A 14,820-nucleotide genomic window follows, 5' to 3' on the forward strand; every position below is an offset into this window, starting at 1 on the left:
GTCGGCACGAAAATAAGGGTGTGGGCTCCTGTATCTGAATGAAAACTTCGGGCATTCTAGGGAATAGGCGCTTCTCATACCACTGACTGCTTAAGGCAGTTGTCTCAATAAACAATTGCATCACTTCACCACCGCCCCACAATCTTGCCGTATCTGACAGGCATTCCACTCGAACACTTCCAGATCTTGTTTGGCTACGAAAATCTGTTTGGCAAACATGTCTCATATGTCCCTCTCCATCCCGTTGGTCATGGCTAATTGACCATGTATGTTTGCCTCACACTTTGTGTCTTTCGTATTCCCCTCTATTTGCATTACATTAAAGCGAACGTCGGACCTTTCTTCAAGTACTGAATTTTGGTTGCAAATAATACTCTTGGCCCCTCAGCCCTTGCATACAGCTGTTGCCACCCTACCAAGCTTCTCCCTACTTTCGTCGTCGCATATGTGTTGTACTGATCGAGTCCTCTCAGTGCGCCTCGCACTATCTGCAATACACCGCAGGCTTTTGCTGCCCTACGCGTTGTGGGTCGCTTTATCAAGAGTACCTGAAAGGAAAACCAATGGCTAAAATGGTCGTCTTCTTCTATGTGCAGTGTCCTTGAAGGAGCTTATTCAAACGTGTGGCACATGCGACGAAGCAATCATGATCATCTGTGCATGTGATCATTCCGTTTCGCGATCGATTATACTCTTTTGCTATACCAAGACAGTGAGCCGCACCCTTCCGTTTGTCTCCAATGGCTTCAGTAAATGCAGGCAAGAGAACGAACCCGACACCCTCTCATCTTCACCATTGATGTCCGCAACACTTTATCGAAGCGGCCAGCGACGTCCTCGTCGCTCCGAGCAAGACGAAGGGTCTTGGGCAAATGAATACAAAAGACAAGGACGATGCCATCATCAGCGAACTGTCCCTAAGATCAGACAGAAAAGTCTATCTAATGGCTACGCTTCCGAGCTGATCTCCCGCCAAATTTTCCAGCAAAACACCTTTAGGGCGAACGATAAATACAAGGGGTACATGCTTTAGGTGGCGATACAATCACTTGTGGTCAAAGTCGAGAGCCAGATGCATAACCCCTTAGAGAATTGGATACCCGATAGAGAAAAACGCATGGGTCCAGTTGTGGTCACCTTGGTAGATACATACAAGGCTATAAATGATTACAAGGAGAAAGGAGCAGAGATTAAGCAGGTGTTCGTACATCATCGTTCGAATCTGATAACGTGGGGTTGGTGCTAGAAAAAGTCTGCGCAGTATGAGATACGATGCAGGGGAGCAATCCCAAGGATTTGAAAGGGCGTGATTCAAGCCTTTCGAAGGCGTGAAGCCGAGATCTCCAAGATGAGACATCAAGCTACTTTGCGCAAAGCATATAAAATCCCAGTGCGGCTTATGCCTCTGAGGCCACTGTCTTATTGCATTCTAGTAAAGTATTTAACCATTCTAACCAAATAAGATAACGCTACATGACTTCAATCTACGCATTTAATACGCCTCAAATACTAAAGAGAATCATCCTGTTACTCCGGGTAGCTCTTTAACACACTGTAATCTCTGGACAGCTTCTGGCGTCTAAGCCGATACCTGCTCGTCGAGATGTCGGGGAATAAACTGGATGTAAGGGCCATGCTTCTCGCTCGTGAAGTGTCCTTTGATCTCGAAGTTCACAGCTCCCTTTGCACCACTCCGCGTCTCTCCAATCGTACCCATTGGGCCTTCAGCACGCTTCCAATCCGCTCGGAACATTATCTGAGCCAGGGCTGTGGTAAGCTCCATATAAGCAATATTTTTACCCAGACAGCCCCGAGATCCCAACGAAAAAGGGATAAATGCTCTTTTCGCCAACTTGAGCGCCTCCTCGCTCTGGTTGTCCGGCAGCCATCGTTCAGGGATGAACTCGTCGGGATCTGGGAAGTAGGCAGGATTGCGCTGAATGGCGTAGCAGCAAGTTGCAATATCCACCCCCTTTGGAAGGACGTTCCCAGCTATCGACTCTTGCATCCTCATCTCCCTCCACAGTGGGGCGGCTACTGGAGGCGCAAGCCGTAGTGCTTCGTCAATGCAAGCCAGAAGGTAGGAGCAGCTTGTCAATCTTGCGCCCGGTGCGATTTCCTCAAGGCTCGAGAAGGTCGATCGGATTTCAGCGGCCAATAGCTTGTAAACTTCTGGATGACGTGCGATGTAGAAGAAAAAACCAGAGATGGCAACAGAAGATGTATCGGTACCTGTAACTATTAGAATGACGAAGCACAGAGAGCACGGTAAAGTTGGTTCATCTTACCTGCAATTACCATGACTAATGCTTCAGCCATGAGCTCCTCGTTAGTAAGTCCTGAGCCTTCTTTGCCTTGTTGCCCAATCAAGTCTCCGAAAATATCGTCCACGTGCTGCTTCTTCTCTAGTTCTATTCTGCCCATTACAAGTGGCCAGATCCGTTCTCCAAGACTCAAGATTTTCTTGCTGAGTCTTGGTGCAAGGTAAGTTCTGAGGTTCCGATAATCGACCAGTCGTGGTTGTATTACTTCCATACCAGCCATCAACATGCAGTTGTCGATTGTTTCAAGGATAGGTCGAGCGTGTGTTTCGGTCATCATATTTTGTGGACTGTAGAAGACGATGTTCGACATGATATCGAAGGTGAAGTAGGAGCCTGTCAATGTTAGTGCTAGGATCCTCACCGGGCTTTTCGACATACTTATGTGGCCGATGTTCAACCCAGGACCCCAAGATCTTGCTTTCTCGCTAAATTCAGGGCTCGCTAGGAGAGTGTCGCCGAAGACTTTGGCTGTTCTGTAGATCACTGGCTCGTATTTTTTCAAGGCAACAGTAGAGAAAGCTCGGCTCAACATCTTCCTCCTTGGCGCATGTTCCTCTCGATCGAGCGCGTTGATGACGCTAACTTCAGGCTTGCCATTTCTGAAGCCTACATATCCTCGTGCCTTCTGTGTCTTGGAGGGATGCATATATATGTCTATGATGATTAGATGCATCCAACCTTAGCTTTGCTCAATGATATACCTTGTAGTCCTTCGACAGTGTTGACAATAAGACCGTTCGGCTTGTAGCGTACCACATCGCCTACTGCACGTCAACATTCCTGACATCTCATTGCAGGATCTGTATCTTACCATACTTCTCATGACATCTCTGGACGTCCAGATGGATGTTCCCAGTGTACGACTGGTATGCTCCGTACCAAGACGTGCATCTTGCTAGAAAGGGTCCAGGGTACTTGGCTAATGGGTGGAAGTAAAGCCGATAAACGACCTGCAAAATCTACAAATATATCAGTTGACATTCGACTAAGGTACTGGGGCAGCCTACAATGATGAAAGTGACAGTGCAGGAAGAGTAGAAGGCGATGTCGATGGCAGTCATGATTGTTTGATCCCAATGGACGTATATGAATTGTGAGTGATTGATGTCAAACTGTGGAGGTGGACGTCACCTTATAAGTGAGCCAACACTCCCATATACCCATTGCTGCGGTATTCGGAAAACTTGGCGTTGTTACGTAGACCATAATATCTACCAGGATCTTAGACTGGAGATCGTCTTGTACGAAGCAGATACGCATCATTGTGGATTTGTGTCGGATTTTTTACAAGGTAGACGAACGGCGGTAAGGTTTCAATCGGGCTGCGGTCCTGCCGCCGTACTGCACTTTCTACGGCCGTAAGTCATTCCACCACAACAGTCGCAGTATGGACACACGACCCACTATAAACTCACCCGCCTAAAGACATACGTCATGAATCTCCTGCATCCTACTCCTATCGACTTTTGAGTTCGTTCCGGACAGTGAGATTTTGGCATCCAAGAGAGTTTGGTTTGGTTAATGTTTATTAGGGAAGCACAACAGCGCGTTGAGAAACATTGTGGCGGAAGTGTATACTTCTCTTTGGGTTTCAAAGATTCGTATAGGCACAAATAAATCGTATATATATCGGCTGAAGTATCGAACCGTGGTCTATGATTTCGCGCCGCAAAATGCTGTCAGCGCCAAACGCCCGCCCATGTGGTATCATTCGTCTTGTCGCGTACCCCAAGATTGTATCAAACACATGCGTATCTATGCTGAGCCTCTTTTGCCTACTCAAGCTTCTTCAGTTGCCGGTAGACCTTCTTATGTTGCTCCAAAAACAAGAACGTGAGCACGGTGTGGGGTCCAACACGGATGAAGCTCGGTACCCAGCCCTTGAACATCCAACGGAATCCTTCTGCTCTCATAGTATCTGAAACAGTCTTTATGAGCCCAACGTTCTCGCTAGAGCTCATGACTTTCGTCTTGATGACATCTACCGGCGAGCATATCGTCGTAGCTACGAATCCTGCCAAGAACGATGCGGTGAAGTGTGTTGCGAGGTTGTCTTGCAGCGGCGTGTAATTCAGCAACACGCGCTTAAATCCATCGTATGTTGCTAATTGACCCACAGTCATGAGCACAGCTCTTGACGAGTTGGGCCAGACGCCTTTCCACAGACTTGCTACTCCTTCTTCCCGCGACATTCGTATTATCCCGTCGATCGCATTCTTGTATCCTCGTCGCTTCTCTCTCGGTAATGCTGCATCATGTTGCATCCGTACATTCAGAATGTCTCCTGGGTTACCGGCGAAGCCTCCGAGAAAGCCTGATATAGAGGCCATGCCGACTAGTGTCAGGAACGAGGGTTTCGAGTCAGCGGTCGTCATACGGTCTTTAAGGGCTTCGTAGACACCGAAGCGTGTCATGCTGTAGGTTCCTTGGCGAAGTTGGGCTGCGGATATCTGGTGTCGCATTAGCTGGAAACATGTGAAAAAAGACCCAAGACCACATACGCCTTTGTACAGCCCCAGTGCCCCATCAGCCTTTATGACATGACCAAACATTTGCATCATGTTTAATCGTACGCCAGATGTCGCTTGTGTTTGTAACCGGACCTGAACGAGTGAGTATGTACGAATTGGCGCACGCGACAGCTGAAGAGGCTACCTTGACTGTTCAGACTATTAGCCAAATGTGCGATGTTGCGTGCATAGCTGTGGGAGACTTACCAAGATCCAGCGGATGCGTAAAGAAAGTCGCAAAACAACTTGCGCTTCCACCAAACCAGAACGGATAATGTACCGGCGTCTTCTTGATAGGCTTCACATCCTCGCTCTTCCGCAGTTCAGCCACGCTCACTTTCTTAGTGACGTCCGCCATTTTCAAGGTGAAGGCTGCGCAGCGACAGCATGTGTAGTCTGCAGGGGCAGGGAAGCTGTCGCCTTAAAAGTCAGGAAGCTTGTGAAGCGTCGGTGGTAGTTGAGAGACCGAGAATTCGGCACTCGAACGTCATCGGCAAAACGTGCTGCCTCCGGATTTAAGCTCGGAGCTGGTGGGCAGGGCTTGGCGTCGCGTGCGGTTTTGTGGACGCCACGGTAAAGAGCGAACATCACCATCAAAGATGCGGATACCCCTTTCCTCTACGGCTCTTTGCCGTCAATTGTGCTGGAATGCCTCGCTGCGCATACCACGAAGCTCAGTGTCGCCTTGGCCGTCGCGTCATGCGGCGAGGCACAATTCTTCCGGTGAGTTTGTCATCATGTGATGCGGCTCCTAGCTTTCTGTACCGAATCAATCATAGTCACACCCATCGATACAAGATCCAGGATCTGTCATATCAAAGATACCACTACCTTTATTCGTCGTGCTTAGCTTGTCTTCGAACGATGAACCGTATAGCATCTAAGTATGAACAGGAGCATTCCCAAAAGAGATCAAAATAGAAGGTCGGACATACCAAACTGACGAATGGATGAATACCCCTTCAACAATCCTTGACGCGGTAACAAGACGCCTGCATCTGCAACCAGATCACCCTTTGACCATCACACGGAAACTCATCGAGTCCCGGTTTCCAGGTTACAAGACTCATAATGACCTCTTTCCTATCGTCACAACTGGACAAAATTTCGACTCGCTTGGCTTCCCATTAGACCACATAGGTCGTAGTAGGACGGATACATACTACCTAAACAAGAACACTGTGCTACGAACACATACTTCAGCACATCAAGCCGACACATTCCGCAACAACGAGAGCGAGGGGTACCTCATCAGTGCCGATGTATACCGAAGAGATGCGATTGACAGAAGTCATTATCCCGTGTTCCATCAGATGGAGGGAGCGCGAACTTGGGATCGCCAACAAGCAGAAAGAGAAGGCAAGACACTGGCGCAAGTCATCTGGGATGATGTGGAGAAGATTCCTAAGCACAATGTTGCAGTTGAAGATCCAAATCCTCCTTTTCATGCTGAGCGCAACCCACTTCAAACAGGTCACTCAGCAGGAGAGGCCGAAGCCATGGCAGCACATCTTAAACGCAGTCTCGAAGATATGGTAGTTACGGTTTTCAATGCTGCAAAGAGTGCTACAGATACGGAATCACCAAATGAGCCACTGAAGGTACGATGGGTAGAAGCCTATTTCCCCTTCACCTCGCCCTCGTGGGAACTCGAGGTCTTTTGGCAAGGCGATTGGCTCGAAGTCCTCGGTTGTGGCATCGTCTCACAACCCATCTTAAACAACGCCTCGGTCCCTACACGCATAGGCTGGGCTTTCGGTATAGGTCTGGAACGCATCGCTATGTTGCTCTACTCTATCCCAGACATACGCCTGTTCTGGTCAAAGGACAATCGGTTCTTATCGCAATTTAGTGAGCAGAAAACTATGTGCCGCTTCGTGCCCTTCAGCAAACACCCTGCATGTTTCAAGGATGTAAGCTTCTGGTTGAGAAGTAGTTCTAACGCTGCTGGTGGAGCCGTAGCGGTTCATCCACCTGCAGGAGGCATGTCAAACAACACGCCCACAACATCATCCGGTGCACCAATTCCACCAGCGGCTCCCGCGCCATCATCCTCCAGTTTCCATGAAAATGATGTGATGGAAATCGCGCGAGAGGTCTGCGGTGATCTAGTGGAAGATGTGCGTCTCACGGATGAATTCGTGCATCCCAAGACTGGACGCAAGAGCTTGTGCTATCGCATCAACTACCGCAGCCTGGAACGCACACTCACGAATGAAGAGACTAATGAGCTGCACGAGCGGCTGAGGGGCTTGCTTGTGGAGAGGCTGGGCATTGAACTAAGATAGCGTCGGTCGCGGAGGACTGTTACGGGGCATACGGTACGAGTTTGAGATGTACTGATCGGGAAGGCGGAGCTGGTGGAAATCCTTTTTGGTGTTGGAAAACGGTGCGGGAAGGAGCTCGCCGATATGGAAAAAGTAAGGATAGGAGAGGGTGTGAAGGCAGCACGGCCACGTGAAAGGTAGGGATGGCGACCATGGGATTCTACGATCTCGATCGCAATATGAAGTTTCCAGCGGAGTGAGTGTACGTGTGTGGTAAAGGGCGGAGACGAAGGGAACGGACGACTGCCGGATGTGTAGTTGTGTGTGCAGTAGAAGGGAACTAATGTCGGCTATCGACCCTTTCCCTCCTCACGGCGATGTCCACTGCATGAAGTGGTACTTTGTGGCAAAACTATGCACGACGTTCACATCCTCGGGACCCTAGCCACGACATCACCTGCCGTGCTGAATGCCCGACATGCAGAGCGAAGGAGCGGGCAACGGTTGCATGCTTGCGTCTTCTTGCTCGTATCTCGTAAACTTCGCAATGTACAATAGATGTGTGGAAACATGTCACCCCAGCGCAACTCTACTATAACGATATCTATTATTACATCTTGACAACTGGTACTCGGTACCGTTGGGTCCCATACTCGGTGCCTCCTTTCTGCATCACCGTTCTCTCTGGGTGTCCGCCTTATGCACGGCACCCCGCATACTCCGGTTAAGAAGGAAAAAAGCAGGGCACGCAAGTACCGTGCAGGAAAATCCTGTTTCCACACATAGCTAAGGCATCTTTTTGCGCATGAACGTTTGACAACACTACACTACGCTTGATCTTGGTGATGGGGCAAAAATAGTACCATGTCAGCAAATGCGTGTCTCATGAGGTGCTCGCCCAATATGCGGGAAGCAACATGGTTTGCACACATCGAGTTCAATGTATCTGCAGGCTGCAAGCTGGTGGGGCACAAGGACCCTGTTCAACCCTTCAATCCAGAAAGACCAGATTCGACACGGGATGCGCCGTTCAAACCTACACACATGCAAACACAATCCGTCACCTGCAGTTAGTTGCGGGATTTCGAGTACCAAGCCTTAATTGCCACGGCGCCAGCGGCTTGCTTACTTCATTGGAAACGAACACACCGCTAGCTAAACTAGCTCAACGATCTGAAGACGACGTCTTGTCTTTTTGCATCTAAGTTTGGCGCAGGTTTGGTGTAAGTTTAGTTTGCTGACCAGCGACACTCCTAAATTCCGAATTCCGAAGCTAGAAGATGCGCGGGATAGAGCTTCTAGCTGCCGTTCCAAGGTGCTAGGAGGATACTCCGGAGAAAGAAAAAAGGGCCGTACGAGTCTTAAAATGGCGGGCTTTTGGCGTCTTAGGGGTTTCTTGCTTGTGTAGGGGAAAGTGTGGCGGGTGCTTGCGCAATTTTGCTGTCGCTTTTGCGCCTCGGGCTTCCACGCGTCTTCGAGAAGCTGTTTCTCGTAAGCGTGCTTGTGCTTTAGTATGCCAAGCGGCTTTAAGCTCTACTTTGCTTTGTACATCGTCGATTTCGTGAATCTCCTTTCTTGCTGTGTGGCCTCCTATGCTCCGCTCGAAGTCATATTCTTTGTGTCAGATCAGCCTCCAAGAGACGTGGATACGTGTTGACAGTGTTGTGGGCCCACATTTGCAAATTCCGCACGCTGTACGAGGTATTCACATTCCTATACAATGACGATGAGTGTCTCCAGTGATATGGTATTGCATGACAATGCCTATTCTAAGTGACCTACCGCCGAACTTACTCAGAGCGGCGTTTTGCATTTGCTGTATAATGTATTATAGCCGAGCGGCTGCTAAGGGAGGTCGACGATCAAGCTGTGATCGCGATCTATATCGTAACTCACCACCAGGAGATGTCTCATACATGGGTGATCGTAGTTAAGGCGTATACTGACATGGATTCCCCGCGAAACCCGAAAGTGCCGAAAAGAATGGCTCACACAAAGTAAGGCGATGTCGTTGATGGAGAACCACCAACGGGGATGTATGTTGTTGAATACTGAGCGACAGCAAGGGGTCGATATTTGTTTTTCTAAGTCAGAAGTGTAGAATCTGGGTTTGTGATTGATGCGAGGCAACGATCCGTTGCAAGCATGCAAACCCTATGGGATTTTGAGCATCAGTACGAGAGTCAAGCTTTTCAGTCTGGCTCTACTTGCCAGTCATGTTACCCTAACGTCTTTTATCGTATCACTGGGCGTCACAATGATTTTCCGTGAAAAATGCCGGAAATAAAATCAAGTCATTGCCCAAGGTACTGATCAATCCATTTGTCTGGCTCTGAAATAGCAAGAACATTCTCCAAGCTGAGCATGTTCGGTGTCTTTGTGTGGCTGTTGAGTGTATGATTTGAGTGGGGTTATATGTGCATTAAGCTCGCGTCATGACAGAAGCGACATTTGAACACAGACGTCTTTTGCTTGGAATCGCGAAATGCCCAAATTACTCAAGGTGTATGTCGGAGATGATGGTAATGAAGATCCGCAGTAGCAATGCGGTCGCAATTACTACAATGATGTGCCGTGTATGTTCAACTCGTATCTCGGTTACGGTACAACTCGCGGCGGGTTTGGTCATGGAATGACTCGAAAAGACAAGTCAATGGGTTCGGCGCAATATCGCAAGGCTATGACGGACAGTCTCCGTATGATGTTTGATCGGAGACAGGCCTTGTGTTTTTCCTTGGTGATCAAGCGACGCGTGCCGACACCCGCGCCTTAAATGATGGAGTGGCGCGCTCTCGAAACAATCGGAACCGGCACACGTTCACCAAAACAAACACACAAGTTGTCGACTTGACCCAGCAATTCTAACGAAGGATTTAATGTTCGTATGCACGTCGATGTGAATTGATGTAAATCCATCTACTTTCGATCAACTAGTGCTGTTGCGCGAGGTGACCTAGCCGTCATGGACCAACTGTTGCTGCATGGTGAGCATCGTTCGTTGCCTGCGAACCGACCGAATGTGACCAGACGCAGTCCCCACTCAGAACAGTTAAGAGCCACACTAGGATAAGCCAAGACGATCCCTTTCAGGAAAGGTGGTCTAGGCAAAAGTCTGAGCAGCAAGATGAACCGCACACAGAAGTTGCTTTTGATAAGGAACAGGAAAGAACGTAACCGCATGTGGTACAAAATCGGATGATAATGACTCTGTGAAAAAGTTGGTGGCCCTCATGCAGCAATTCCTTGCTGACACTGGTCCGTTCACTGCATCGCTTGGCGTGAAGTCGGAAAGCACTTGCATGCGAGCGGAGCGGGAAGCCGAAATTGAGTAGCGCAGCGTACCCAGTCATAGTTACATGCATATTGACATGATGAAGCTTTGTCGTTGAAGACAGCAACGTCGCTATCATCCATCTCGACCAGATGTCAAAGACGGTGGGCACATATGTCTTTGCATGATGTTTCGTGGGGGTCTAACGCTCGGCTACGGCATGTGATGACCAGCCACCGCACGGATAGTAGAGTGAAACGGCGTACCAGACTCGGGAGAAAGAGGCAGATGCGGATTGACGCAAGTCGTATCCAGAAGTTGGAACTCTAGAGCGGCCCACGGCAGACAGCGATCGTAGCAGAAGGCGCAAGGAGGGTCTTTCAGATTCGCGCTCGTGATCGCGTCGGCGTCGGCGTCGGCATGGCAGAAGCAAGTCAACACGCAGTTCGCGTCTAGGAATGGAAGAGCTAGGCATGCACGAGTATAGTGCAAAGTTTAAAGATGGAGAGACAGCGTCGAGGGCCCACGGGCAGCTTGGACCTCTCTTGATCCCACGCAACCGTCGAGGGTAGTTGGCAAGTGAATATGTAGCGAATGAGTTAGTAACAGTGCGGTATTAACACGAGGCACGTTCGCCATACGAGACTCTGCTATGTGTTCCTCACACTAACTGAATTTTTTTGGCCAGCTGTCGCATACGCTTAGGCGACGGATGACGGCTATAAGCCTATAAGACTGGACCTCGCCTATAACTGCTGCGTGGGACATGGTGGCTCTATTTGCCCGACTCTCTTTGGGATGACGGTGGAAGTGATCGGAGGGGAACGACGGCTAGACGTGATCGTCTTCGTCTCGAGTGTTCGCTAGGAGGGCGCCCAAACCTGAGTGTCAACAGGGGAAGCAGTGTCGGTGGAATATGCCGTCTTTCTCACGATATTTGGCCGCTCGTATGAGCTGAAGGTTGAGTGCTAGTAGTGGAGCAGATGCTCATACCAGTGTTAAAGGGTCGCACCAACGCATGCGATAAGCTTTGAGCGTCATCGTCTAGAAAAGCTCGTAGTATTTACGACTCGCGGCCGCTGCTGCTGTGCCGTGATGACCCTGTTTCCGGCCCAGGGTTGCCACGAGGCCGCTTCCGCAACCAATGACTAACCCCTGCTAGTTCTAAACGTTCGCTTCGCACCTGCCTTGTTCCTGAGGCGCACCTTCCTCGCTCCTGCCCCGAACTCACCAACGTTCTCGCGGCATGGCGGAGAGGCGCGCACCGTCTGCACAACTTCACCGAACTACCATCGAGTCAATTGCACTACGACAGCACAGGGCACATGTTTTCTTCTCAACAACACGTCCTTCACAAGCGCGCATCACCTCCTCACCAGTAGCCAGGGCCATTATTCAATCGCCAGCGGCCCTCTGCTGCCTCTCCCTGTTGCCCACCTGGTGGGCCGGCTTTCCTACCGCTTTCGTGCAAATCACCGGCGTTGATAAACCACCTGGCAATTGAGCAGCCGGTCCGTAAGAGTAGCGATAGATGATGATGGCCGATATGCTGCATCAGGTCCGCTTTACATTGCGCTAGACGCGAGCACCTGATGCTTCACACCAGCTTTGCTACTCGCCTCCGCACTATCCTGCAGATCGACATGTTGCAACCAAAAGGCACCATCCGTCGCGACCATGCGCTGTGCTCGATGCTAAGGGTGGTGCCGCTGCGCACATCGTGCAGATCACCCTAGGCATTAATTGCGTGACGATATAGCCTACCCCACGAATCGCCAGACATGCGAGGTTAGGCCCGCGTTTCATCCGGCTCCCACCAAACCCATCTAGGACGCGCCCCGACAGCCTAGATAGTTTTGCTGTTATTGGTACTTTGCCTTTGCAGGGGCTCTCCTCGTTGCTGCAGGTATCAACACTAGTGCCTGTGAGCCACACTTAACCCGCTGCAGTGTCTTTTTTACCACATACATGCAGGGAAAGCCTTCATGTTTGACATGCCCGCCTCCCGAGTCTCACCAACCTTGTACTTCAGACAGTGAGCCACGGCAACCTCAAACGTCCGTCATGGCACACATTGCCAATTGCATGCGCTCCGATTCCGACAAGTCTTCTGTTTATATAACTCTAGAAACGTCCTCCAGGATGGTAAGCCACTCAGCTCCACTCTCCATTGCAATGAACTATCATTTGCCCCGACGTTCACGCTCACTCAGAGATATTCAGGCTGCCAGAGATTCCCAATCGCCAAGTGCTTCTTCCCACACCAAGAGTCCTTCGCTAGCAGCCCTACATCAGCCTGCTGCATCCAAGTACCAACTCTGGCCTTCTGCAAAAAGCCCAGTAGGATTGTCTAAGCCAAACCAATCTTCGGACAAGTTTGCCGCCCTTTCTGCTGGCCGATCTTCTACATCTCTTAGTGATACAGCCGTGCTGCCAGAGAGCAGTCTACCCTTTTGGCAGCGAACTGGATCCTTGTCAAGAAGAAGAAAAGTCAGTGTGCCCGAGCTTGGAAGCACTATGACTACTGTACAAGAGATGTCCATCGACTCCCGTAAGTTTCTCCTCAAATTCCACAATGTTCGAACGATTGCTTACAATGTCATCAGCGACCATCCCTGGGAGGCCACCCCTTCGTAAGCTCTCATACGAAGCTTTTGGCCATGAGAGATCGTGCAGTGCTCCGGGTACTAACTGGAGGACCGGACCTTTTGGAGATGCAATGATGGCTTGCGTAACAGGTCCTTCTCACGTTCCAGCTCAAATCATCAACGCCCCTCCTTCTTCTGATTTCCCCAACACCTCCGGAAGACCACTTTCTCCTATCCTTAGTCCTGGTGCAACACCCAGACCCTACCTCAAGGTCCAGACCGCCAGTACGGAAGAAGAAACCCGTCCACAAGTACCACCTAAATCACCCGCTGTCGAGCGTAAAACTTCACCAGCCCCGCTGATCCTCAACTCGAAGACAAGTCGGCCACAAATGACAACTCCCGCCTCGACGACTTCGGGAGGTAACACACCATTGAGTGCGATGGACCTTCGAAGATCGCCCAATGGTAGTATCCCACTGCCTACTCCACCGTCGACTTTTACCAATCCTTTCTATGCATCTTCACCTGCATCCAACAGAGGTTCGCCACGCACCGAGAGGAGAGATCCTATCGCAACGCAATCGTTAGCTCACAATCGAAACATGTCAGAGTCGTCGATCATGGAAAGAGGCCGACCTAAACGACGCAACAGCAAGAGAGAACGCAGCAGGACTGTATCAGAGGCAGACGGTGCAGAAGCTATCCCAGACTCTTGGAAGCTGCCCGAAGGCATGCGCGTATCAGAGGCTGCGAGACGAATGAGTGATGCCGACAAGAAGCTTCTTCACAAACAGGCATACGATCAGGCTGGCAATTTTGAGGTTCTGCACAAACGCGACGTAGCATCATTATCAAGAGTAAGCTCTTTACATCCTTGTCAAATCGACTAAAGCTGACATCGCTACAGGAACTCAGAGCTCTCGACGAGCGCTGCGATTACCTCCGAAAGACCTACAAGTCTTTGCGAGCGGGTCGCCAAAAGCTGCACGGTCGTATGATCGCTTATCTCAGGCGCGGAGAAACAGTCATCTTTTCACGCGAATCACTCCTCAAACAAGAAGAGGCCCTAGCCGAGCTGGACATTTCGATCGACGAGTTCATCCTGAAACTTGAGCAGGCCGAAAATCGCCGCTTGCGACTTCGGCAAAAGTTACTTGAGCATGTCGCTGCTGCTATCGTGCTCAACCCTAGCGCTCGGGACCAGGTAGCCGAAACTACACCACCACGAAGTCCTGTAAAGGTCGATAGCCCTTCTCGACATCAACGAAAAGAGACCGAGTCAATCAAAATTTACGCCGATGGCCACGTTCTAAATCTCTTCTCTGACATCGAGAAGGCCATCGGCAAGATGTGCGAACAGACATGCTAAGGGCCTCATGAGAAACACATCTTCTATTCCACCAACTTCGATACCCTCTTCCTTGCCTTTGACGGCCTATCATTAATTTCTACCTCTGGACATCTCACGACTTCATTTGTTTGTACCATAACGACCGGAGCACACGCTCCTCTTACCGCTATCTCTTCTATCTTTCTGGACTGGCTGGACTTGACGTTTGTGTACACAAAGGAACGCTTTCATCATCGACATTCTGCTTTATCGTATACGTTGGCATCTATACCCAAGCTTTTGCCCATCCTTTCAGTTTTTTTCCAAGTATTCTTTTGCACACCAATACTTTCTCTTACATCACGATGTCAAAAATGGCGATGACCATGCCGGGGTGGCGTTTCATGTTTGAGCTTTGACAAGGGTAGGACGCTGTTGTGGCGTACCATGTATGTATCTAGATACCACCTGCAGGGGTGGATGAATCAAGAATGACATCTGAAGTCAAACGTTTCAGTCTTCTTCCA

The 14,820-nt window shown here is 49.9% G+C and overlaps 4 protein-coding genes across 4 annotated transcripts; 2 read left to right on the forward strand and 2 right to left on the reverse strand.

The window, feature by feature from the left end:
- Nucleotides 1–1,579: 1,579 nt before the first annotated feature.
- On the reverse strand, nucleotides 1,580–3,385 carry AA0111_g3600 (hypothetical protein; the record flags this gene model as incomplete). Its single annotated transcript, XM_028649505.1, has 6 exons — nucleotides 1,580–2,232; nucleotides 2,289–2,657; nucleotides 2,703–2,978; nucleotides 3,026–3,085; nucleotides 3,136–3,283; nucleotides 3,332–3,385. 6 exons carry the CDS (start codon nucleotides 3,383–3,385, stop codon nucleotides 1,580–1,582), a joined length of 1,560 nt encoding a protein of 519 aa, XP_028508850.1.
- Nucleotides 3,386–4,099: 714 nt separating this feature from the next.
- Nucleotides 4,100–5,192, reverse strand: AA0111_g3601 (hypothetical protein; the record flags this gene model as incomplete). The annotated part of the gene is made up of 4 exons (XM_028649506.1): nucleotides 4,100–4,774; nucleotides 4,826–4,927; nucleotides 4,980–4,984; nucleotides 5,042–5,192. 4 exons carry the CDS (start codon nucleotides 5,190–5,192, stop codon nucleotides 4,100–4,102), a joined length of 933 nt encoding a protein of 310 aa, XP_028508849.1.
- Nucleotides 5,193–5,784: 592 nt separating this feature from the next.
- On the forward strand, nucleotides 5,785–7,122 carry AA0111_g3602 (hypothetical protein; the record flags this gene model as incomplete). The annotated part of the gene is made up of 1 exon (XM_028649507.1): nucleotides 5,785–7,122. One exon carries the CDS (start codon nucleotides 5,785–5,787, stop codon nucleotides 7,120–7,122), a length of 1,338 nt encoding a protein of 445 aa, XP_028509077.1.
- Nucleotides 7,123–12,889: 5,767 nt separating this feature from the next.
- Nucleotides 12,890–14,332, forward strand: AA0111_g3603 (hypothetical protein; the record flags this gene model as incomplete). Its single annotated transcript, XM_028649508.1, has 3 exons — nucleotides 12,890–12,923; nucleotides 12,979–13,820; nucleotides 13,871–14,332. The coding sequence occupies 3 exons, from the start codon at nucleotides 12,890–12,892 to the stop codon at nucleotides 14,330–14,332; spliced, it is 1,338 nt and encodes a 445-aa protein (XP_028508851.1).
- Nucleotides 14,333–14,820: the final 488 nt, after the last annotated feature.

Source organism: Alternaria arborescens, assembly GCF_004154835.1.
Source record: "Alternaria arborescens strain FERA 675 chromosome Unknown contig_6, whole genome shotgun sequence".
NCBI lineage: Eukaryota > Fungi > Ascomycota > Dothideomycetes > Pleosporales > Pleosporaceae > Alternaria > Alternaria arborescens.